This window comes from Arvicanthis niloticus, chromosome 3 (assembly GCF_011762505.2).
Source record: "Arvicanthis niloticus isolate mArvNil1 chromosome 3, mArvNil1.pat.X, whole genome shotgun sequence".
Lineage (NCBI taxonomy): Eukaryota > Metazoa > Chordata > Mammalia > Rodentia > Muridae > Arvicanthis > Arvicanthis niloticus.
Window position 1 is genome coordinate 122,382,838 of NC_047660.1, and position 25,974 is coordinate 122,408,811.

The 25,974-nt window shown below is 40.0% G+C and overlaps 2 protein-coding genes across 8 annotated transcripts in view; both read right to left on the reverse strand.

Moving 5' to 3' along the window:
- Nucleotides 1-8,706, reverse strand: part of Cyp20a1 (cytochrome P450 family 20 subfamily A member 1) — a 47,988-nt gene extending 39,282 nt beyond the window's left edge. For 2 of the 3 annotated variants that reach the window (XM_076931824.1, XM_034497141.2), the window contains exons 1-4: nucleotides 8,544-8,706; nucleotides 3,861-3,910; nucleotides 3,011-3,177; nucleotides 1,241-1,383 (exon numbers count right to left, since the gene is read on the reverse strand). In XM_076931824.1, the coding sequence (XP_076787939.1) occupies nucleotides 1,241-1,383; nucleotides 3,011-3,177; nucleotides 3,861-3,910; nucleotides 8,544-8,615 (432 nt within the window). In that variant the 5' untranslated portion in view covers nucleotides 8,616-8,706. The remainder of the gene's footprint in view (nucleotides 1-1,240; nucleotides 1,384-3,010; nucleotides 3,178-3,860; nucleotides 3,911-8,543) is intronic. The other variant, XM_076931825.1, reaches the window with a different exon arrangement.
- An 8,985-nt stretch (nucleotides 8,707-17,691) lies between these two features.
- The window catches only part of Nbeal1 (neurobeachin like 1), a 150,752-nt gene continuing 142,469 nt past the window's right edge, over nucleotides 17,692-25,974 (reverse strand). For all 5 annotated transcript variants that reach the window (XM_076931826.1, XM_076931828.1, XM_034498971.2 and 2 more), the window contains one exon: nucleotides 17,692-25,518. In XM_076931826.1, coding sequence (XP_076787941.1) covers nucleotides 25,417-25,518 — 102 coding nt within the window. In that variant the 3' untranslated portion in view covers nucleotides 17,692-25,416. The remainder of the gene's footprint in view (nucleotides 25,519-25,974) is intronic.

Here is a 25,974-nt window from a genome sequence, read left to right on the forward strand (position 1 = left end):
GTACTCAGACCTTGTGAGCCACCTGCAGGACGTCCTGAAGATGCTGGGCTCCGCTCCCAGAGACTCGGCACATCCAAGTGGAGCCCAGTAATCTGAGCTTTCCGTGAGAGCCCCGAGTGTGCTCAGATCATGCTTGGGCAACGCTGACTTAAGAGCCTGGCCTGAGAGGCCAGGAAGATGGCTCAGTGGATAGAGTGTGAGGATGTAGCTTGGAACCCCAGCACACACATAAATGATGGCCAACGTTATCCCAGCACTCATGAGGCAGAGACAGGGAACCTCTGAAGCAAACTAGCTAGTTAGACTGGCCAAATCACCAGAGCCAGCTTCAGTGAGAGGTCTACTTGATCAAGGAAGATACCCAGGACCAACCTAATGCATCTACACACACCACATACACACACCACACACACATCACACACACATCACATACACATACCACACACCACACACTCAGCACATATACACACCACATACATACACCACACACACACCACACACACATCACATACACATACCACACACCACACACTCACCACATACACATACCACACACCACACACTCACCACATATACACACCACATACATACACCACACACACATCACATACACACACTACACACATACACAAATACACACACCCACACACACCTCCCATACACCCCACACACCCTACACATCCCACATTCCCCCACAACACACACATACCACAAACACCTACACACACACACACACACACACACACACACACACGCACGGGAGGGGGAATGTGCAGACAGAAGGTGAGAGTCCTGAAAACAATGTACAAATCAACTGGTAGAGGAAACCTCTTTGCATCTATAAAAGTTCAGGAGAATGAATCAGCTGAGAGAGGTTGTAGAGACGGCTCAGCGGCGCTGCTCTTCCAGAGACCTGACTTCAGCTCCCAGCACTCATGTCCTGTGGCTCACAACCACCTGTGACTCCAGTGCCAGGGAATCCGATGCCTCTGGCCTCTGCAGACACCCGCACTCGGGTGCGCATTCCCGCACGCAAACATGTACACCTACCTATAATTACAAATAACAACAATAATAAAATCTTTAAAAAGTCAGCTTAGAAAAATGGGTAAGATCGGAAAATATAAGGCACACAAAGAGTGTAAAGACACTGAAAACAGGGCTGCCTATACTCTGTGAACATGGTTGTCTACACTCTGTCAGCACGGCGGTCTACACTGTACGCCCAGACCAAGCTTACCTGTAGCAGGAGAGGGAAGTTACTGTGCAGAGCAGCAGTGACGGCCTCTCCACGCCGTCTCCTCCTCACGTGGTCCTCACCCACACTCCCACCTCCAGACTGATATCCTAATAATGACTTCAACATGGTTTCAAATGGGTCCGCTGAAACAGACAGATTCAGGATTTCTATATTAAAACAATCATTCAAACGAAAAAAATAGTCAAAAGAAATCAGAGGTCGGTGGGGTGAAGGGACAGCACAGAGGATAGCAATCTTTCCACAACACCATTAATAGTCTTTGTAAATCCGAACAGTTCAAGGGTCAGTACAAATGGGCAAGACTGTCCTGATGCAGAATACGGTAGTACTTCATCAGCCCGCAAAAAAGTCCATGAACATGAGAATAATTAAAAAAAAAAAAAAAAAAAAAAAAAAAAGATTTGGTTTCTTATTTTTTCTTTTTCTGGCCTGGGTATTTTGCCTGCATGTATGTCTGTGCACCACATGCACACAGAAGCCAGGGGGAAAAAAAAAAAGTACTGCGTCTTCTAGAACTGGGGCTCAGGCAGTTGTGGGCTTCCATGTGTACTGGTAACTGAACCTGGATCTTCTGGAGGTACTCTTAACACCTGAGCCATACCCCACGCACATACTAAGTTTAAAGCCAAATGGATATTACTGTGTGTCGTTTTCAAGTATTAGCCGGGCGGTGGTGGTGCACGCCTTTAATCCCAGCACTTGGGAGGCAGAGACAGGCGGATTTCTGAGTTCGAGGCCAGCCTGGTCTACAGAGTGAGTTCCAGGACAGCCAGGGCTATACAGAGAAACCCTGCCTCGAAAAAAACCAAAACAAAAAACAAAAAAAACAAAAACAAAAACAAAAAAAACCTAACCCCCCCCCCAAAAATCAAGTATTAGCTAACAAAATCAGCTGACGTCCATTTCTCTTCTCTTTCTACTCCTTTAGTAGCGATATTGTATGTGTGCACACACATATTACTAAAAACAATTCAAACACAAAAAAATGTAAAAAAGTTGAAATCCTAAATCCCCCTAACTGTTAACAACATAGGGACTTGCCAATTTGACCAGTGAGCCCAGCAATTGCTACCTCTCCGGCCCTGCAATGACAAGAGCGTGCGACCACGCCTGGCTTTCTGCGTGGGCTCTGGGGCTCGAGCACAGCCCGGGTGCCTGTGTGCCAAGCACTTGATCAACTGAATCCTCCCCAGCCCTGAAGTGTATTCTGATATGATGACTAAGGCAAGGGTTAATTTTTTTTCTGAATAGTGACTTAGTTTTCTCAGAAATATCCACAGCCTTTATCCTGTTGTAGAGACGCAGTTTTCCTGCGTGCCTGTTCATCTAGTCAGCGCTCAGTATTCCATGGGTCTGATCCTGTCACCACCGAGTGAATCGAGTGTTCTAGACTGGATATGTGACAGTTTAGCTATTCCTCTCATTAATATTCCTCAGGCTTCTCCTAACTGCTCATGTATGTTCACCCTTCCAGATAGACTCTGGAACTATTGTCTCGGATTCCCTCAAAAGAACCCTGGTGTAATTCACAATAGGAGTGAGTTATGCATATCTGTAAATTAAAGACAAAAATAACTTCATATCATTGTATCCTATTAAATGAAACCACTAAGACTTTAATATACACCTAACACACAGTTCAAAGCATTCTATAAACATTAGCTATTTCTATCCAACAGCATTCTCTCTTTATAAACATTTAGTCCTCAAAGGTAGAGGTAAGCTGAGGAGGAAAAAAATGTAACTTACGAGCCTTATTGGGGTTGAAATGCTGCTTGAGTACATCAATGGAGCCCAAGCTAACCACAAGACGCCTGCCAAACCAGAAAGAGACCACAGGCCCGTATCTTTCATGCAAATTAGCCAGGAACTCATGCAAACTTCCACTGTTCACAATGTCTAGAAGATTACCATCTCTGACAAAAGACAGACATGTAATATAATCAATATAACCTGGAAAAATCAGAAAGCCGTACGCAACTGTCTCTGAGTTAACTGTCAGCAGACGATGACTCATAACCTTAAATTACCGAAAAACCCCAAACTCCATTAAATTCACCACCCCACTGTTCTCATAGTAAGGACTTGGAGAACTCATGAAATTGTGTTGTGAAAACAACATAAAGAACTCGTGACATAATCCAGAACTACCCAGTCACTCATCTGACCGCATAGGCAGGCCCACGGCCTGGGAAACCTGAGGGCTAGCTTCCAAGTTTTATTTCCCCCGTATCTTATTTCTATCTTATCTTCAGCTTTCACTGAACAGGAAAGGGGAAGTAATAGCTCAATATCCTTCCTCTCAGTTCAAAATGAAGGGCAGGGTGTATTTCCAGAGGTAAACTGGAAGTACAAAAATTCAAATAAAACGAGTAATTTAAAACCATAGATTAGGCTGAGGCTGTGGTTCAGAGGCACAGCAGTGACTTAGACGCTCAGAGGCTTTGGGCTTCATCCCAGCACCTTCAACAAAACAAAACAACAACAAACAACCCCATACACACACACACAAAATTATAGTTTTGTTTTGATACCAAAAAGTAAGGAATGTCTCTACTTCATAAAACAAACAAACAAACAAACAAACAAACGTCCTTACTTTTCTTCAGTTGGCGGAAGCCCTGGAATTCCGGAAGCTTGCCGGGATGCCTAAACGGAAAACAACAACAATAAAATGGCTTAGGAGCCTGTGGTGAATTGTCACGGATCTTAAAAGCTCTACAAGTTTAAACAAGCTGTTTCCAGGACTTTAAACAACTTTACAATTCAGCAGCGTCTAAAGACTCTATCAAAACAAAACTAATAGGCTCTTGGTATAGAAAAAAATTGCTTTCATATTCTTTCCCTGTCAAATTTTCGAAAGATACTCTAAGAATTTAAACTACTATCAGTTAGCCATATCATGTATATTCTGGATGCGTTCGTGTGTGTGTGTGTGTATGTGTGTGTGTGTATGTGTGTGTGTACGCGCGCGTGCGTGCACATGCACACACGGTGAATGTTTGGCTACTGGTCCATGTATGTGGGTGTATGTGTACATGCATGTAGAGCCCCAAAGATCAACACTCCTCAAATGCTGTCTGCCTTGATTTTTGAAACAAGATCTCTCACTAGGATGTGGTGCTCATTTACGCTAAGTTGGCTATTCAGAGACTTCCACGTCCTGCTCTTCATGTGTGTGCTGGGGACTGAACTCAAGACCATGCTTGCTCAGCAAGCACTTTACCAAATGAAACCTCATATATGCCCCCATATCAAGGCCGTTTTCTTGTTTCTATTGTTCTGAACTTTTATAAATGGTCCCAGAGCCCTGGCTACATCATCTAACTTATAATTCATTCATTTCTGAAATAAATATGCTCTTTCTAGCATATTTAAGCATTTAAATATGCTAGAAAGAGCATATTTATTTCAGAAATCATGCCCAACTTTGCTTTATTATTTAAATATTTCTATCATATTTAAATAATAAAGCAAAGTTGGGCATGATTGACCAGATGTGTACTCCCACTGAAGGAAGATCTTGTTCAAGGATAGACAATACCACATAGCAATTCCCTGTCTCAAAAAACAAAGCAAAGTCTCAGCTGCCAACTCCAGGAGGCACTCCCTGAAATACCGCAGGCCATGCAGGCCAAGGAGTCAGGTAGGTGACATCACTCCAGGTGTCTGTTGGGCTTCAAACCAGGGACCCTTAGCCCTAACACTCTTAGTACACAGTGGATAAAAAAAATGTGCTACATTTACACAATGGACTATTTATTACTCAGACATTAAGAGTCTGAAATCATGGAGTCCACAGGTAAACGGATGAAAGCTAGAAAAAAAAAAAAAAAGAAATGTCCTGAGTGAAGTAACCCAGACCCAGAAAGACAAGCATGGTATGAATTTGTTTATATGTGAATGTTAGCTGTTACATTTTTCAATAAGCAAGCTACAATCCTTTGAACTAAAGAGGTTAGGTACGGAGTAAGGGACTAGGGGGAGGGAGGGCTCTCTCCAGGAAGGTGAAATGGGATAGATAGTTATGGATGGATGGATGGATGGATGGGGGACACTGCAATAGGAGGATCAAACAGGGAGGGAGAGGAGAGAAAGACTGAAGGAGGGAATAGGAGAAGAAACAGCTAAAATAAAGGGCCATTTGAGGTGTCATATGGAAACCTAATACAGTACTAGAAGCTTCCTAAAATACTTACATATATGATGGTAATTTAAAACAAATCTCAAAGTAACGGAGGAGGCAGCATTCCAGCTGGCCATCTCTCATCACCAAATGAGGAAAGTACCAGAATGGGTTACATCTATTTGATTTGTTGGCCAAAGGAGTCCCATGTCAGCCCCCAAACAACCCAGGCTATTAGTTTCTTGACACAATTAATGGTAAGGCCCTATTGCAAAAGACAACATATACACTCATCGAACGCAGAGAAGTCAAGCTGGTGACGACTTGCAGCCTCCACTCGTACTAAATCACGTTCAGGACACTGGAAGGTCGTCTGCATGCTGCCCAAGAGAGAGATAAACACCAACCCAGCCACAAACCCTTTGATCTACAATGATGGCCTGTCTGCAGGATTTGGACTTAAGGCCCACTCCATGAGATGAAACCCATTCCTGACACTAGCCAAGAACCTGAGACTAGGCAGGCCTGGGTGCTAGAGAAAGCCAAAATCTACTGTTCTGCTAGAGGAACAAACAGTAAAATTGAGTAACAACATTCTGCTCGACTCAGATCAGTGCCTTGCTCAGCCATCATCAGAGACTCGTCCTCCTGCAGCAGATGGGAACCGATGCACAGAGGCACAGCCAGACAATGCAGGGAGTGAGAGAACGTGGACTACTGTGTCCTAAACAGGAAGTCTCCATCAAACTGTTCCCCTCGGGTTCAGTGAACTTTCAGAAGAGGAAATGGAAAGATTTTAAGAGCAAAGGGGATGAAGGAAACCAGAGACACGCTGCCTTCTGAACATAGCAGGGCCAATGCACAGAGGGACTCACAGAGGGGGTGTGTGCGTGCTCAAGGTCAGCATGGGACGGAGGCCCAGCACTGAAGGAAGTGGACACAAACTCCCTCCCCTAACTCGAAAGTTATCTGAATTGATAACCATTTGTAAATGAAAATCTAGGTTTTTCATCAGTCTATCAGGGATACAAACCACTCTAAGGGCTGAATAAATTGTTAGAGAATAGGGTAAAGCCCCCTAACAATTCTGCATACTTAACACCTTTCGGTACACCCCAGCTTGGTCACCACCTCATCATTCCACTGGGGAGCCGCTCATCTTGGGTTATCAATACTACTGATTTCTCGAACCTGAGCTTCCTTGGCATGCTTTGCCACACTTGACTCAACTAATGACTCCTTGCCTTTCTTCGGTCTGACTCCTCCTCCCCAGGCTTCTTTACAGTCCCCTCCTCCCTTACCCCAATTCCTCTCTTCAGCCTCTATCTAAATATGGAGAATGCAGGGCTTAGTCCTTGAACCTCTTCTCTCCTGTATCTAAAGTCGCCAGGAGACTGGAACAAACTTCCTGGCGTCACTATAATATATAACTGGCAGTCCCCAAACTGCCTCCAGCCTGGGCTTTTACCTTAAACCTCAAGACCTCTCATACTTGATTTTGTCCCACTTGGATGTCCAACAGGGCTCTTACACCTGGCTTGTGTAGCCCCAAACTTCTGATCTCTATGAAATCTCACTAATTCCCGCCAAAATAAAAACTAAGCAAAATCCTCACTTTCCCTGGGGACAAATCCATTTTTGTCCCCCAAAAGTGTTTTTCTTCCAGCTTCACTCAGTCTCACGTTTTATACCCAGTCTCACTGGCTTTACACCTGGGCTCCAAGCACAGACCATCTCTCACCAAAATGATAGTAGCTATCTTTCCAACTACTCTCTCTGCTCCCACCTTTGCCCCAGCCCCATAACCCCTGTCCATCCTCAACACAGTAGCCAGAATGACTATCATAAAACTTAGCTAATAATATTAGGAACGTTCTGAAATGGAGTCTCACTACATTCATTGCCCAAGATGGCTTCAAGCTCAAGATCCTGGGAATTAGACATGGCCAACTCACAAATTAAAGTTCTCTTTTAAATCTGAAAATTCCTTGATTCAGAGATTTGCATTTATTTAAAAGGAATGAATTGAAGACATTTTTGCCGCATATTAAAAAAAAAATCTTTTCTAGCATACAAAATTTAAAATTTAAGACAAGGGCTCATATGATCCAGGCTGGCCTAGAACTTTTGGAGGAAACCTTTGAACTCTCCTGCCTCCACCATCCAAGTGCTAGGATAACAGGCAGCATTCCCAGTTTTTCTTAAAACTGAAATAGTCACTTACCTATTGAAACCCTCCAGTAGAACGCAGACTGAAAGCCCTTTGAATAGCTTCTCAGCCATTTACACATGTCTATCTTCTGTTTGGTTTTACATTCGCTCCAGCCACAGGAATCTAGCTTGCTACAGCACAGTTAGTTCTCCTATTCCTGGAAGGCCTGAATTCTTACCTTCTTCATATCAGTGTTTTGTTTCTCATGAGTTCAGGCATGTGGTTTCTGTATTAGTCTAATACACCACTAGCTCTGAACAGGACACTTCTAAGGAGCGTCTCCATCACCAGTAATCTACCCGGGCTGTTCGCTACCTTTCCACTTTTCCATAAATCCACCACACACACACCGTGTGTGTGTGTGTGTGTGTGTGTGTGTGTGTGTGTGTGTGTGTGTAAACCGGGTTTGATGTAGTCCAGGGTGGGCTTTGAGCTCTCATTCCATCCTCCTGCCTCCACCTCCCCACTCCCCACCCCGTGCTGGGATTACAAATAATCCACTACGCCCGGCTTTATACAATACACTTTAAGGAAGTTTCCTTAACCACTAACTCCGGAGTTTTGAGAGTTTCCCGTCTGAAAAGGACAGGTGGACAAAGTCTGGGTTGGGAAGCTCAGCTCGCCCATTCCAACAATGGCGCTAGGGCAGATGCAGGGGGGCTCCTAGAAGATGGAAGGAGTTTCTCTCCTGATGTGGAAGCAAATGGGATTGGAGTTTGAAGGAGTCAGGGTCTCCAAATTCACCCAAGGTAATTGAACGCCACCTCCAAAACTCCGACCGGGACACTGGGAATGCGGGACCCACCCAGGACCACAGCACGCATGCGCACCGGGACTGCGCTCCGGGGCGGAGCCACGTGGCTCTCCCGCGAGCGCTCCCCGCGGACCGGCCGCCCAGGTCCTTGCGGCGCAGGCGCACCCTCGCCTCCCGAGTCGGGGGTTACCGGATAGAGGTACAGCACCGCTCCCACCAGCGCCAGCAGGAACGTCACGGCGAAGATGGCGAAGTCCAGCATGCTTATGCTTCCTCCCGCCTGCCCGCGCGGTCCCGGGCTGTGCGCTCCGCGGTGGCGCCCGCGGCTGGAGAGGGAGGTGGCCTCGGACGGTCGGCGAATAGGAGCCGCGGTCGCCCCGCCACGCCCGTGCTGGGCGTTGCCCCTCTTCTACTGGCGACTGCTCCGCTGGCCACAAGGAAACCTCCAGGCCCGGGTCCCACCCTGGCCTGGCTAGAAGCAAGCTGTGACACTAAGTCCGCGAGCACAAAGTGGTCTCACTCCTGCTTTTCAGTGCGACTCACGACCCACGCTAATCTAGCCTGGACACCTGCATGACTGAAGGCACCGTTAGATGCCCCTTGTTGCTCAAAAGCGGTCCAGTGAATGTGGTTGGGTTTTGCTTTATTTTTTTGACAGGATCTCACTATGCATCCCTGTCTAGCTTGGAACTATGTAGAGCAGGCTGGCCTCGGACTAACAGAGATCTGCCAGCCTCTTCCTTCCCGGTGCTGGAACTGAAGGCGTAAGCCACAGTAGCAGACAGTGGGAAGGAAGAATTTCTGGCCACAGTGGCAGGCAATGGGATTTCCGGCTGTTACTTATGACTTGCAGTAAATTCCTTGAGTTTTGCAAGCTCCATTTTCTTCTATGTAGAACTGAAAACCGGAGGCTGCAGAGGTAGATTGGTAGAGTGCTTTTCTAGTACGTACAAAGTCCTGGCTTCAGTCCCCAGTACCACATAAACCTGCCTGGTGGCACACTTTTGTAATCCCAGCATCCAGGAGGTGGAGGCAAGAGAATGAAGTGTTTAGCCATTCCCAACTACATACCCTACCACTGGCAACTATGGGGTATTATTTTGAATGATTTCATGAGGCAGGGGCTCAGGTAATCCAGGAATTCTGTATGTAGTTTCATGTTTGAGTCAAGGCACCAGAGCAGCCCAGATGGATAGCTGGAGGGATTGGGTTTGACTGGGCTCATGAAGCAGTGAGAACAGTCAGGAGTTCTTTGCCTCTTGGTCCCTTGATACAATCATTTAATATGATTGGATAATAAGAGGGGCTGTCCTCACCATACTGTGAGTACATTGTGTAAATGTAGTACATTTATACAATGGAATATTACTCAGCTATTAAAAATAATGAATTCGAGAAATTCTTAGGTAAATGGATGGAACTAGAAAATATCCTGAGTGAGGTAACCCAATCACAAAAGAACACACATGGTACTAATTTTATGGGAATTTGTCTGAATGAAAATTTTTGTTCTTGAAAAGCAGTTTTTTCACTTTTTTTTGGTCAATTGTCAATGCAAAACATAGCTCTTAACTTCAAAGAGAATAAGAAATAACTTTATTTGAGCCAAATATAGGTAAACATGGTCCAGGAATACAGAGTTGGGTTGCCCCAAATAACATGAATCTTTTCTATAGACTTTTACCATCACAGAAGAAAAGAAAATGATAAGTCAAGGCGTTCACCAACATAGGTGGAGATACCAAGTAGGCAAGTGTGGTGGTCTGCATGAGACTGGTCCCCAGAGGTCACTGTTTGAACTCTGTCCACCAGCTGGTGGAACTGTTTGCAAAGGATTAGGAGGTGTGGCCTTGTTGGAGGAGTTGTTTCCGGAAGTGAGTATTGAGATTTCAAAAGCAGCCAGGCCTCCCACCCCCATTCCTGCTTAACTCTCTCCAACTCTGCTTTTGATCTAGAGGTGAGGTCTCAGTTGTTCCTGTTGCCATGCCTTGTCTCTGTCTTCATGGACTGGAAGCCTCTGAAACCATATGTTCAATTAAATGCTTTCTTTCATATGTTGCCTTGATCATGATGTTTTGTCACAGCAGGAAAAAAGGAACTAAGACAGCAAGTTACCAAAAAGCCGGAGAAACTGTTAGTTTCTGGTGCCATTTTTAGTCTTTGGGTTGTGGAGGCTACTGGTATAAGACAGGTTTTACTTAATAGTTGAAAAGATACTAGGTCAGGAACAGGTATGCAATTAAGGAGACTGAACATAGCCTAAGACAATTTTGACTCTGTATCTGCAAAGTTCTGATCAACCAGCCTTATAAAAATCTTTAACATAGAAGAAGCTCTCTGAGACCTTGTTTACATACTTCAGCATGTTCTCATACTGAATTTAAAGAAAGCTTTTCAGAACCAGGCATGGAGGTACACACATATATTGCCAGTGCTCTGGAGTCAGAGGCAGGAGGGTTGCCAGACGTTCAAGGCCAGCATGGTCTACATAGTGAGTTGTAAGTGTCTTCAACTACAAAGTGAGACCTGTATCAAATGGCAACTGCAAAAATAGTTTTCAGTTTTATGAGTCTAAATTCTTAAGTGTTTTAAGACTCCTCTTAAAAATTTTAAATATTAGCCTAGCATAGATGGCACATGCCTTTAATCCCAGCATTGGGGAGGCAGATTTAGGCAAATCTCTGAGTTTGAGGCCTACCTGGTCTACAGAATGAGTTCCAAGACAGCCAGGGCTACAGAGAGAAATCTTGTCTCAAACAAAACAAAACAAAAAACACAAATAAGAATTTAAATATTTAAAAAGATATTTAAGTACTTAAGTAGTTTGAAATTCAAAATATTTAAAATCACTATGAATGTTTCAAAATAGCATCATACTTTTATTATTAACTTGATGGCCTGAAATTATATAGAATTAAATATTATACATAAGTAAAATTATAAACCAATAGTGGTTCACACCAGTAATATTGGCACTCAGAAGGCAGTAAATCTCCAACCCCAGTAAGCCTGTGCAAAAACATACAACTCAGTTCCAGTATTTATAAGCTGCATGTCTAGACTGGGCAGACGTACCACTACACTAGTCTGGTCCCCAGCTATGAGATCCCTTGCTACTTGGGGTTTCTCCAGGCCATATAGTTCTCCATTTCCTTCCAGCTCCTCTTCCTCTGTCTTCTCCTCCTCCGTTCCCTACTCTTGCCCTACTCTCTAAAACCTCCAGCCCCACCTTTCCCTTGCGCTGCCCAGTCACAGGCTCTAGCCTTTATCTGACCAGTTAAAATGGGGAGAAGGTTCACATGAAATCATCTGAGTACGTGATCTACTCCTCGTGTTGGGGCACCTCCTCTTGAGGATGTAAAACTAACATTAAAATACAGACAGCACCAGGGCAGCCCAGACAAGTTTATATACTTATGATTGATTAAATGAATATCATTGTTGTATGTTGGTGTATGAGTGTATGTTTGTGTGTGTGTGTGTGCCCATATGTGCATGTGTGTGCGTGTGCATTCATGCATACTCAAACGCACATGTGGAGACCTGAAGCTGATGTTAGAAGCCTTCCTCAATTACTCTCCACCTTCTCCACTGAGGCAGGTGCTCTCAACTGAATCCAGAGTTCAACTACTCATCTAGTTTAACTAGCCAATTTCTTTGAGACCTATGACATTTGTGTCTTGGTTCCCTAGGGCTGGAATTACAGGTCCACTGCTACACCCAATGGGCATTTCCTTGGGTGCTGGGGTTTCCAAGTCCAGTGCTCTCGCTTGCATGCAGAGCAAGCACTTTGCCTACTGAACAATCTCCCCAGTCCCACCAATGTTATTTACTATCAAAATCAGCCAGGATTCGATAACAGGGTGACTGTCACCCTGTTTATTGATATATTGAGATATAAGCCTCCGAAGCACAAAATCGAGACTGTTAACTGGCTGCACGTTATTTTTAGTGTTCTATTAGTTCACATTTCACTGAGGTTCCATTTTTCTGAAGTAACTGAAAACATTTGTTGGTTGTTTCCCATTCTTCTATTTCACCACCATTCTATGACCACTGAAGTTTATTCCTTCTGGCAAGAGTTTCTGTGGACTTACTTCCCATTGACTTCCACAGAAGAAAGCTGAGGCTAGCTGGGCATAGTGACACATGCCCTTAATCCCAGCACTCAGGAGACAGAGACAGGTAAATCTCTGTGGGTTCAAGTCAAGCCTGGTCTACTTCTGGTCTACATATTGAGTTCCACAACAGCCAGAGCTACACAGTGAGACTATGTATCTGTGCAGTATTTGCTGGTCGAAGCTGGATCTCATCTCACCAGAGCAGTGGCTTCTGAGGTACAGGGCTCCTTCTGTGTGTGACCCTAGTCTCTCTAAACAACAGCTTGCCCCACTACTACTCTATTTTGACATCCCTTACTCCTTTAAACAACCTCCATCTCTGTATGTAACTTCATTATTAGCCATTTGAACCACCTGGATTCAACAGTTTCTTGATAGAATGGTCTCTGGGTGACATAGTAGGAGGTCCCCAAGTTGATCTTGTCAAAACAGAATTCTAGAACTAGGTTAAGAATACATCCAATGGGCTCCTGATGTTATCCTTCCCTCAGATGGCATCATGTGGACTAGTCAAATCCTCTCCAGTGCTGTCAGAAGGCTAAGGACTGTTAATGACTCCAGTGAGATCATAAAAGATTGTGGGGTAGAGAGCAATTTCTGACTGCCCTAAGGAAGTTATCAAAGAGGTCTGAGAGGCAGCTCAATGTTAAGGGCACTGGCTGTTCTTCCAGAAGACCTATGTTTAATTCCCAGTACCCACATGCTCTTCACAACCATCTGTGACTCCAATCCCAGGGAACCCAATACCCTCTTCTGGTCTCCACAGGTACTGCATGCATTTGGTACACAGACATTTACTCAAGCAAACACTGATGCACATAAAATAAAAATCTCAATAACTCTAAGCTGGGTGTTGGTGGCATACACGCAGTGCTCACAAGGCAGAGAAAGGCAGATCTATGAGTTGGAGGCCAGCCAGGTCTACAGAGTGAGTTACAGGATAGCTAAGGCTACAGAGAAAACTTGTCTCAAAAAACAAAAACAAAACAAAAAAGTTTTAGGTCTTAAACTTCCAATATAAAGTATTGAAGAAGAAGAAAGAGCCAGGCTTTTTTTGCTATTCTCAAATCCTTTAACTTGTACAGCTACACATATGGCTGAGAATCAGACTCCTAAATCTAATTGTACAGGTAGTCACAATGCCTATCAAACATACCACCTCTCTAATGTCTTGCTCCATGTTGGAAATCTATTACTTTTGAATGACAGGTGTTTGAGACAAGGTTTTGCTATGTAGCTCAAGACGATCTCAAAGTTACAATCCTCTGGGGCTTGCAATTGCCTATAATCAAAGCTCTGGGGAATATAATATTTACACTATTTGAAAAGGAATAGAACTCTAAGGTCAGTGTTAGGGCTAGAGTATAAAATGTCTAAAAATGTTTAGAACATCATGGTTTAAGGTTTGGTTACCAGATGACAGGCTTATTGACTCAAGAGGACTCTAATCAGTGCATTAGTCCATTGGCACACTTGTCAATGGGGAACTGTGGAAGATGTGTCCTAGTTAAAGGTAGTGGTCCACTGGGGGAGAGGATGGATGAGCCTTTGAAGGGAACATATTATCCGTCCTTGTCACCGCTTCTTGACCACTGTGAGGTGGACACCTTTGCCCTACACATGCTGCCTGCCCCAGTCTATCACACTATGTATGGGAATCTTAAGGAGTGCAGTCAAGACCATAGACTGAAATCTTTGAAACATGAGCCAAAATAAATCTTTGTACCCTATGATATTTTCTCAGATATTCTGTCAGAGACGAAAAGCAACTAACACAGTGTTAACACTTAAGACCTACTGAAACTCTTCCAAGGGAAAGTCTTTCTGAAACATCTCTTGGGTCAATTCCATCACAAGGAACACCTATTGTCCTGAAGAACTCCCATTCTTTAGCTGAAGACCAATAAAGAGGATTAAATCTACAATGGCAAGAGAGTGGTCAATTTAGAGGAAATACCTCTAGTAGCTACCCACGCTGACAGGCCATAAACTTCTTTGTACTTTCTTTCTTAAGGACTGTGGGACTCCACATGCATGTTCTAGAGACTAAGTTTTACTGAAGACGGCCATTTTGCTTATTCATGCACCACTTCTTCCTGTCGCCAATACTGAGTTCACCCACACACCCCTGGGGTAGACTAGAACACTCAACACTGAACTCTAGCTTAGCCAGCTTGGTTTTGAGACAGGGTCTCATTACTCCACTCAGGCTGGCCTTGAATCCTTAGATTCCTCAGAAGGGTCTCGCAACCCCCTCAGCAGCTTGGATTTTAGGGCAGTGGCACCAGGCCTGGCTTGTGTAGTGCCTCAATAAGTAGTGTCTAAATCCATATAATCTCATAAACAATTGGTGCCATATGACACAGAACATCTCCACCTGCTATTTCCTTTGAAAGTCACTTAATGTTGTAAAGTTCCTGAGCCTCTACTTGTAACAACTGATTTTTTAAAAAGATTTATTTTTATTATGAATATACTGTAGCTGTCTTCAGACACAGTAGAAGAGGGCATTGGATCCAATTACAGATGGTTGTGAGCCACCATGTCGTTGCTGGAATTGAACTCAGGACCTTTGGAAGAACAGTCAGTCTTCTCTAGTCCCTTGTAACAACTGTTAACAAACTAATTCTCTTTTATTTTTTTTCTGAGGCAAGATCTATCTTACTAAGTAGTTATGGCTGTCGTGGAACTCCCTATGTAGACTAGGCTGGTCTTAAACTGTGAAGAGATCCAACTACCTCTGCTTCTTGATTGCTGGGATTATAGGTGTATACCCAAACTAATTGTTGAGTATTCAGTTCACTAACTGTAACTTCCAGAAGAAACAATTGGTGCCACATGACACAGCACGTCTCCACCTGCTATTTCCTTTGAAAGTCACATAATGTTGTAAAGTTCCTGAGCCTCTACTTGTAACAACTGATTTTTTTTAAAGATTTTTATTTATTATGAATATACTGTAGCTGTCTTCAGACACTGCTCTACCTGGAAATAATACTTAGGTTGTTATATGTATCCTGCTAGCAAAGATTTTGCAAAATTACCTAATTACTCAACCTTAGCAGCAATATGACACACAAGCCTTTACGACAGGAGATTTCTCTAGAACATGATCATTATTAGTTAAGAACATGAAAATTTAGTTTAATGTACAAACACTGGCTACAAAGCTCTGACAGGGTCCACTGTGACTTCCTCTGATTTGGGATAGAAGTATACCTTGTTTTTTAAACAGAATCTTAATTACTCCATTTCACCAATGAAGACTCGAGAGCCAGATGCTGAGAAAAGTACCCAGATGATATTCCTCCTCAGCCTATGTTCTACTAGAAACCTTCCTCTCACACTGTCTCAAAAAACCTCCTTCAAACTGAATGTCTGTCCCCTCTCCTTCCTGTGGATCTATCCATCTTCCTTACTCCCTCTTACTCTGTATGCTTTTTCTTCTTAATAATCCTCTGTTTACTTCCTATCAACTGATCACTTGCTCCATCTTTTGACCTGTGGATGACTTCATTGGATTAAACATTGGATTTACAACATTGGATTAAAAGTATGAGTAAGGCTGAGCTACACTACAACTAAAAATAAGTTTTCCCAGTAAATAAAATCTAGGGCTTCTAGGGCTTCAACATGTGATTAAATATCTTGCAGCAATACCTAATGCATGAGACCCAATATACAGGCTTATCTTACCCTAGTTTAAGGGGTGATACCATCCACTTAAAAATACATTATATATATGTATATATGTGTGTATATATAGTATGAATATATATAAATTATATATATATATATATATATATATATATATATATAGAGAGAGAGAGAGAGAGAGAGAGAGAGAGAGAGTATATGAATAAAAATGTGGCTAGTTTTATAGAAATGCAACCAGGTAGTACCCCAAATTCCTGTATCTTTTAAAATTTAAATTTTATATATTGCATGTATGTGGGTTAATATAAGATTCCTTAACTTTAAAAATTTATTATTAGACTATGAAATTAACACATTTGCTATAGGCTTTCTTGACATTAATAATGCCTACAGTTACAATTAAACATACTTTAAATAGATCTTCCTTTGAAAACTACACTAAATGACAACTAGGTAAAGTTTTACAGGCTATTTGTCCAAATGATCCAAGTAAGTGAATAAAATATAAACACTCAAAAAGGTTTTACTTCTGTGGTACCAGGGAGACTTGCTCACATATAACAGCCAAGTGCTCTGCCATGAACTACATTTCCAGCCACTTTTCACTTCTTTTGAGGTCTGTATCAGACTTTTCATTTCTGAGACATGGTATTATTATATTGTCTGAGTTTGCCTTGAACTCTCTCTGTAGCCCACACAGGCCTTGAACTTGCAATCCTCCTGCCTTAGGCTCTCAAGTAGCTAGGTTTATAGGTCTGCATCAGTAGGCCCACATCCAAAGGCTTAAGAAACATTCTCATCGACTGATTGATGCGATATTAAGTGACAATAAAACATGAGCTTTATCATCCTTTGAAAACACTTATCTGGTGCCTGATATGGTTTTAACTGACCCTGTCACTGACCAGGCTTTGACCACACACTGATGGGAGAGATGCTGACGGGTGTAGTGCAGAAGGCTCTAGTGAAGAGCCTTCCATGACATGCACCACTGTGACCAGCTCACATCGCCAACTTCTGGAGTGGGTCTGGATACAGAGACAAAACGCCATCAAGAGGCTGGAGGAGCATCTGTTTTGTCGCACTACCTTAACCAGAAATGAGCAGTTAGGGTAGTGCTTAGACACACAAAGTCAGTCACAGAGGCTGGGAGGGTAGCTCAGTAGTAGAATGGCTATCAGGCTTAGAGCCCAGGATTTAGTTGTTAGATGAATAAAAATTCCAAAGTTGATGCATAAAATATTTTGATTACAAAATTAAATTTTTTAAAAATTGAATGTATAATCTGGTTAACATGAGAATTTAAGATTATCGCTTATTGAGAAAAAACTGAGTCAACGTTTTTGGGATGATTTAAAATGAAAGTCTCTTTATGAATGACAGAGTCTGATGAAATAATATTAATACTTACCTTGTGCAGATCACAGGAGACTCTCATCTGAGAAACAAATAGTGTTTGGTTTCCTGTTTACTAAATGCTGCATTCAATTCTTTGTCTACTCAAAGAATTTAGACACAGCAAATTCTAGTCCAAGACCATAAACAGAACTATAAACCAAATAATGAAAGTAGCATTTTATTTGATTCAAACCCACTGTCATATACAAAGCTAATTTATTATGTACAAAATAAATGTACACTCTTTAAAAATATTAGAATATAAATTTCCAGGAGACTAACAAAGTGCAAAATTTTCAACTATTTTTGATCATACTATACAGAAACAAATCAAACATTAACTCATATACATTCAGTGACATTCTTAAAAATATTTATGTGACAAAACAAAATACACCTTGTATCTTCAAGTTCAGAAGGATGAGAGCAGAAAGAATTGAGTTGCACCAAACAGTAATTTTGTTATCAGAATGCTAATTAAAGTTATTTACATCCTCATAAAGTCTAAAACCTGTTCAACTTTGAAACCCCCCTTTTTGCATATAAATACTCAATGAATCACAGTTTGTACAGTCAATAATTCAACATAAAAAAGGCATATTACTATTCTTTTTTCAATCAATTCCAGTGGAACAAATGAAAAGGGACATTTTAAGATAAACACAGAACTCCTTAAATAGAACTAGCAGCACAATTTTTAAGTTGTTGAGGGGGAGAGAGACAGAGACACACACAGACAAACAGATAAGACAGACAGACAGGCAGGCAGGTAGGCAGACAGATATAAACAGACTTCATTCTGTAGTCCAGGGTAGCCTAGATACTTGAGGCAATCCTCCTGCCTGAAGCTTGTGGGTGTTGGGATTACAAGTCTCCCATCATACACAGCTGCTAAGTACCTTTTGTTTATTAAAGAAGACATCTTGAATTTTCAGTTAACCCTTCTGAGCCAATGTACATATATTCATGAATTCAAGAGACTGTCACCCTGTTAAAACTGAAATGCTTCTGAGTCCCAGAAAAACTGTCAAATTAATCAAATGTTTGTTAATTTAGTTTTAATTTATAATGAATTTAATAGAACTGGCTATCTAGAAATCTGATTAATTTTTGCTTTTTTTTTTTCTCCAACTGTACAAAAAGCAAATGAGTGGGAAAGGGAAGTTTAGCCCGTAAGAGTCTGCAGAAAGCCCCTGGCTTCCTCACAAGGTTGCTTCTGTAAAATGTAAGGAGCAGCAGCTATATACAGAACATTTGTAGTTATGTCTCCAAGGCACAGTCTTTTGAAAGTACAAGGCAGAATAGGAAGAAGAATCGTCTGAAATACAAAAGGTCATCAGCCCTAAGAGCCACATTAACACCTAATTCTGGAGGGAGTATAGAAACAAAGTAAGTCACTAGGGATTATCTAACAAAACATTCACACTTCCAAAAAATGTTTCTTTAGATCCAATATGACAAGAATCTAAACTGTTTTCAATTAAATCTTAACTACTGATATCTCCCTACCAGATTTACTTATGAAAAGCAATATAATTATGTATATTCTTGAAAATCTTAGCACTTGGGAGACAGGCAGATGATCTCTGAGTTCAAGGCAGCCTAGTCTACATAGGTAGCTACAGGCCAGCCAAGGCTACATAATGAGACTCTGTCTCAAAAACTAAACTAAACTAAACTAAACTAAACTAAACTAAACTAAACAACATTAAAGCCTAATTCTAAACTTTACTACCCTACCAGAGAATATGTAATTTTAATATAAGGTAAATAGAAATATATTACTTAAATAAAATCTTAACTGGAATAAGACTTCTTTTAAAAATAGTTTGCATTTTAATCAGTAAAACTTTTCAATTTCATCTAAATCCTAACTGCTCTTACTCTCAATATAACTCACCTTACATAGCTATGTTTAGTTTATAATAGCATTATAAAGCAGTGAAACTTTGTAATCATTCAAAAATAGTTAAGAACGATGGTAAATTACTAGAAAGCCATTACAAGAGCAAACACACACAGCAGCAGCACTTCTTTGTCAACTCTGGAACATTAATTACTTATTTACTTATTTTTGAGATAGAGATCTCACTACACTATCAGACGGTCCTGAACTTCTGGGTCCAAGTGATACTTCTATCTCAGTCTCCCAAGTTATTGGAACCCTATGCACATACCACTTTGTCTGATTTAGTAATTTTCAAATGATGAAATTTGGCTATCGTTATGCTAATATATCTAAGATACACATTTTCAAGGAACATAAAAACTCTGTCAGAAAAAGAATGCTGAATCAGTGACATTCGCTTTGCTTTCTGCCTTAGGGGAAGATATATACCACTGAATTTGTGTTTTTTTCTTTGACACAAAAAGAATTACTTTTATATGTCCAAATCTTGCACTGTGTTTAGCAACCACTTCTGTGTGGTATCAGTAAAGACAGTGGTCTAAGAAAATATGCCTGTTGAATAACTATCACTGCCAAAAAATTGAAGTTGATAATATAGCCATTTTTAATATAAGGTATTAATAATAAAAAAAACCACATACTTTTTATATTCTATACTTCATGGTAGCTAAAAGGCAGAGAAGAGATATAAATCCCATATTAGGATGGCCACATGATTTTCAACAAATAAAAATATAACCATCTGCAATTTCAATACATATCTGTTTATACATAGTATATGTGCATAATATATTTATAATTTTTGAGAGCTAGGACTAATTAAATCACCGAAAATCCCAAGTAGTACCTAGGCATAGTACATTTATTAATCCCTACAGATAAACTGGATCTTAAATTAAGAACAACTCTATGAATATGAACTGAGGATGTCAGGCTCAGTGGTAGAACCCCTCCTACCGTGTATGAGGCCTATACTCTGTCCCCAGTGTTGCAGGAAAAATGCTAGCCTAAGGCTTCATGTTCAAGTGTACTGTCACTGAGATACATTGCTAGCACAAGCTTAGATCTCTCAAATGTTAATGCTCCATTAGCGCTAAGCTCTAAAACCTATGAAAAATCAAATAATATTCCATACACTATTCTGTCATACCTGCAGATATCATCAGAAGTACTTAGTAGAATTTACCAATGCTTTTCTAGTGGAAGAACTCTATTGAAAGTTCAATGTTACAAGATGCTCAATTCTGTTTTTTCGTTTAACACTGCTAATGCTGTTTTTTCTTGTCTAACATGGATGCATGAGGCCTTAAATTCAATCCCCAATACTGGAAAAATGTACACTTTTTAAGTGTGGAAAATATTGATTGATAGGTATTATGAAGTATATGTATAAAACCTAGCAAAGAAACAATTTTGTTGAAGGTAAATGTTAACTATGATTTTCAAATGCAAAAGGTCTAAAGCAAATTTAAAAGATAAGTGAACTTTTCAATACAGCGGTTCTGTCCATGTGAAACAAAGTTAGTAAAGGCACTGGCAAGTTGGGGATAACCACTGGCACAGAAAATACTACATTTCAATTAAATAAGTATGCCTATGGCCCACACTATACATAATATTAAATACTGATAATATTGTATTGTTGCCTAATGCCATCAGGAAAAGCACTATGAAGAAATTTTACAAAATGATGTCTATATATGGGCATCTGAAACAAATCACATGCAAAGTACACACCCATATATCAGAAAGAACCACTGAGGATGAGCACTTGCTGTGGTGGTAGAGATGCCTCCACATGCTCAGAGAGTCTCTGAGAGAGACGGAGTGCAAGCATCAGAGCAGGGGTCTGGGTGAGAAATAAAAACCACAGATGTTGCAGGTACAAACAAGACACTTCATTTTGTACATAAAAAATACAGTTAAGAAGACAGGAATAAAAAAATAAATAAAAAAAAAAGAATAAAAAAAAAAAAAAAAAAAGAAGACAGGAATAGCAATGTAGGAAGTGAGAAGACTCACATCTTCACACCCCCAGATACTATGCAGTTAATACCTTGTTTAGATTCAATACAGTCCAAGTACTCATGGTTCCACTGAAAAGGAGGCAAAGACGAGGCTATTTATTTTATAAATATAAATGTTTTAAAGAAACCAACCTCTCAAAATTCAATTAGAATCTTTACTTAGAGCTATCTTTAGTAAAAATGTTACACTTACAGAAAAAAGCCTTGCATCTACCATCACCAAACAAAAACTGGTACTCAACCTAATTTTCTTAGCCTCTTTCAAAAGAAATATAAAGAGGCTAAGATTAAGAGACCACCCTCAAGTCTCCTGTACTGCATTTCAGTACCAGTTCTTGGAAAAATAGTCTGACATATCTACAAGGAAAAAAGAAAAAGCAGGCTTACGACTCTGCAGATGTTTTTCTCCTACAAACAAATGTACTGTGACTTAAAGAAATGAATAGAAACTCCTTCACAGGTGACACTGGCCACGAAGACTTACTACTGCCAGTCTGTACTTGCAGCTCCCTGACCTTCATGCTCTGATTTGTTCTTCCTTTTCTTTTTCAATTTTACCTAAGTAATAACAGAACACTCACGGTTTTACTCTCAAGTATATACAGTATACAGCAATTATATAAATGTGTATATACAAACACACACAGGCACACACATACAGAGACACATACAACCACCACCAACTCCTACTGACCTCCCTTTCCAAAAGAAAGAACATTATGTGAGAATAAAGCTCTCATTATCAAGATGCTGAGATTTTTATATTCATGATTCCTCTATCAAGAAACAAAAGCCAGGTGGGGAGGGGGAGTGGGTGGATGGGTAAGGGCACACCCTCATAGAAGCAGTGGGAGGGGGGACAGGATAAGGAGTTCTTGCGGGGGGGGGGGGGAGAGGATAGCATCTGAAATGTAAATAAGTAGAATATCCAATTAAAAAAGATTTAAAAATAAAAAAGAAACAAAAGACCATTAAAATTAAACCGAGTACCACTCAGACTGCGTTCCCTCCCTCTCACAAAAAAAAAAAGAAACAAAAGCAGATGAAAAATTCTGAAAAAATGAACTGACACTCAAAGCAATCAAGCTGAGAATTTATACTCATTAACCAAAATATCCAGTTATCAATCCATTCTAATAATTTCCTCCACTATATCTTTCTATGGATAATATCTACATCTCTATCTGTCAAAGCATATCTTCCCAGTGATATTATCTAGTGATTTTTAATGTCACGATCTACTGTTTACTGATTTGTTCTTCCTTTTCTTTTTCAATTTTACCTAAGTAATAACAGAACACTCACGGTTTTACTCTCAAGTATATACAGTATACAGCAATACAGTACTGTTTACTGATTACTGTTGAGTAATATGAGTATATTACTCAAATAGTTCCACTGTATTTGCTTATTTTAATAAATATAAAAGTTCATTCTTCAAGAATATTCTTAGTATTTGCACAACACATTTATGGTTTATAGTTTTTAGAAAAAAATCCCAATTATCAGGAATGATTCTCTGTTTAACATCTAGCAGTAATTTAGGTCAGATCTCTATGAAACTGAGCAAAGCTTTGTATTCATGTTATAAAAGAAATTTTACTTGTTCAGTTTCCCACTAAAAGGCAGCAGTCAAACACCATACACTTAGGATTTTTCTTTAGATTGTCAAAGTTTTTATAATTCTTAAGTAAAAAAAAAAATCATAAATCCAATATTAAGTGATTTCAAAACAAGGAATGCATGGATAAATTTGAGTCTTGACTTAAAGTCGTCAGAGTCTGTCTCTGTGTTTTTCTGTCTCTCTTCCTTCTACTCCTCTCTCTCACCCATGCGAGGGAGCAAACCCAGAATCTTGAACAATGAAGGCAAGCATTCTACTGTGGAGTGATACCCTGTTCCCAAATCACTATTTTTCAAATTAAGAAAACCCACTCATGTTGGTTCTGATTTGAACTCTGCTAACAATTTCAGGGTGCACAAAGCCTTGATGGCATGATTGTAGCATCTGGAGGGTGGGGAAGGAACAGAAGACATGTTTCACTTAGCATAACCATCTCTACTGACTTGGGGAGACTTCCAACACATTTCAAAAAGGAAGTCTTTACATTTACACAAATTCTTCTTTTGTACCAGCTGATTTTAATATTACTTATCTAAAATACAGCTATTTTTTCCTGAGTCAGATAATTTTAACTAAGTAGACAGCGATTTTGCAGTGTTTTACTAATCCTGTCTCAACAACAAAATATTGAAAATTTTCCCTAAACATAATCTTTTACTTCTAACTTTTGTAAACTGAGTGCCCTGTTGCATACCCATCCGCCTGCCTAGAGGCATCACATCCCCTACAGATAAGCCATCGTCACCTGCGAGCCATCTCGCCAGCCCTTATTTCTAAATTTTTCAAAACACAGTTTTTAAATTATGAAGAAAAGGCCACTGAATACTGTGGTCAACAAGAGAGAGAAAATGGAAAATCAAAAGTTCTTTAAGATTCAACTGAAAAGACAAGTAGGTATAAGAAAAATCTATGGTTATCAGAATTATAAAAAAGTATAAATTTTAAAGGCTACCATAGTAAAATCATTTGTTGTTGTCCATAGATCATTTTAAGAAAGCCGTGCAATAGTTCTTTCCTGAAAATAATCTCAACATATAAACTTCTATACAGCGTCTGAGATTCATAGATTTTCTCAAAGCCCATGGAATCTAATTACCAATACTGCTAGTTGTAAAACTTCTCTGACCTAACTCAAGTCAATTTTACAAAAACAAATAAAAATCACTTTGAATTCCAAATTAATCAATCAGCTTTTTTACTTAAAAATTTAAATATAATGTAATATTTAACAAACTATAATAAAATTAGCTATTATCCTAACAGTTGTATATATACATATATATAACAAGCAAGAAAAAGGATTTTTCTCAATACTACTTTAAATGACTACTTTGAATTATGCAATATTATTTTCATCAACCATGACTTTTTTAGGGCATTACTGATAACTCATAATCATCAGAGTAAAAATACTTAATACAAAGAGAGTACATACAATGTTTGCTTAACAAAGACAAATGCACAAAAATTTGAATTTCATAGATGTAAATTGTGCTGCAAATGCTACTCAAAGGACAGGCTGGCCAAAGACACAATTAGCATTTTTTCTTAAATATACTATTAATGAAGTACATTTGTAAAACTTATCTCTAGTTTTTCTTTTTTCGTATTCAACTTTTATTGCAATTAAATACATTTTATTAGTAATATATTAAATATTAGGGATAGGGAAATGAACCACTGTACTATTTCAATGTTTGTATTTAATCCAACTGTGCAGACCTGCAACTTGTGAAAATTCAATGGTAAACAAATGTCTGAGAGGTTATTACCTGGACCAGGGGCTTCATGAGCAGTAAACAGAGATGTGACCATCTACAGAACACATGAAGAGCCTCATCCCTCAACTCTCCATTATCTATACGACTACTTTATTAGAAATACCTTGAATTTTGCTACTTAGATTAAGGGAATTTAACCTTAAAATATAATATTACAAGTTTGTTTTTTAATGGATTTAATAATTTGGAATTATTTAATCAAATTATTAAATCAAATCAAATGTTTTTTCTCAATTGAATTTTAGTACTGGTTAATAAAACTAGACTCATATTGGTAAAACTTTAAAAATGGACTTAATACAATCTACAACTTCTTTATTCTTGAGATAAGGTCTTGCTATGTAGCACAGGCTGGCCTTGAACTTAAGATCCACCTTCCTCAGCCCCTCAAATATTAGTGTTACAGGCATGTGCTCCAATATCAAAGCATGGGAATCCATTTTTAAGGGTAAAACCCTTAAAGACTTTCAGAGTGAAGAGATGCAGCTAAAGTGACAAAGCAATAAATGAAGCTAATTTCTCCATCGCAGAAGGTGGAAGGAATAATCACTTGAAATCTTGAGTATTATATTCGGTTTCTCCAGATGAAATCTGGCTGAGCCGCTTGCTAGATCCCCACAACTTTCGAGAAAGCTGACCAGATCGCATCTGTTTAAGATAATCCAGAGAAATGTGTGTTAAGGAAATAAGTGTTAAGGAAAAAACAAGGATATATGAAATCAACCTATAAGACACTGAGTTTATAAAGGGCAGAACAGGTTTTGGTAGCAAAAATCAGTAACATATTAAAAAGATTTTTGATTAATAACAAAAGCTTGTAGTCTTAGAGATTACACTCAAGGCCTCTTCTTGTTAGGCAAATACTCTAGCACAGAGGTAGTTTTATTTTGAGATAGTCTCCTTAGTTGCTTGGCCTGGCCTTGAATATACCCTATAGGCTAGGCAGACCTTATACCTGTGATTCTTCTACCTTAGCCTCCAACCAACAGCTATGGGTGTGTCCTCAAACAGTAAAGTCTGAGGAGAAGTTTTATGTAATTATCACATTAGCAGGGGAAAGGGGGGTATGATTCAGGAAACTATCAAGAAACACACTGTTGAATG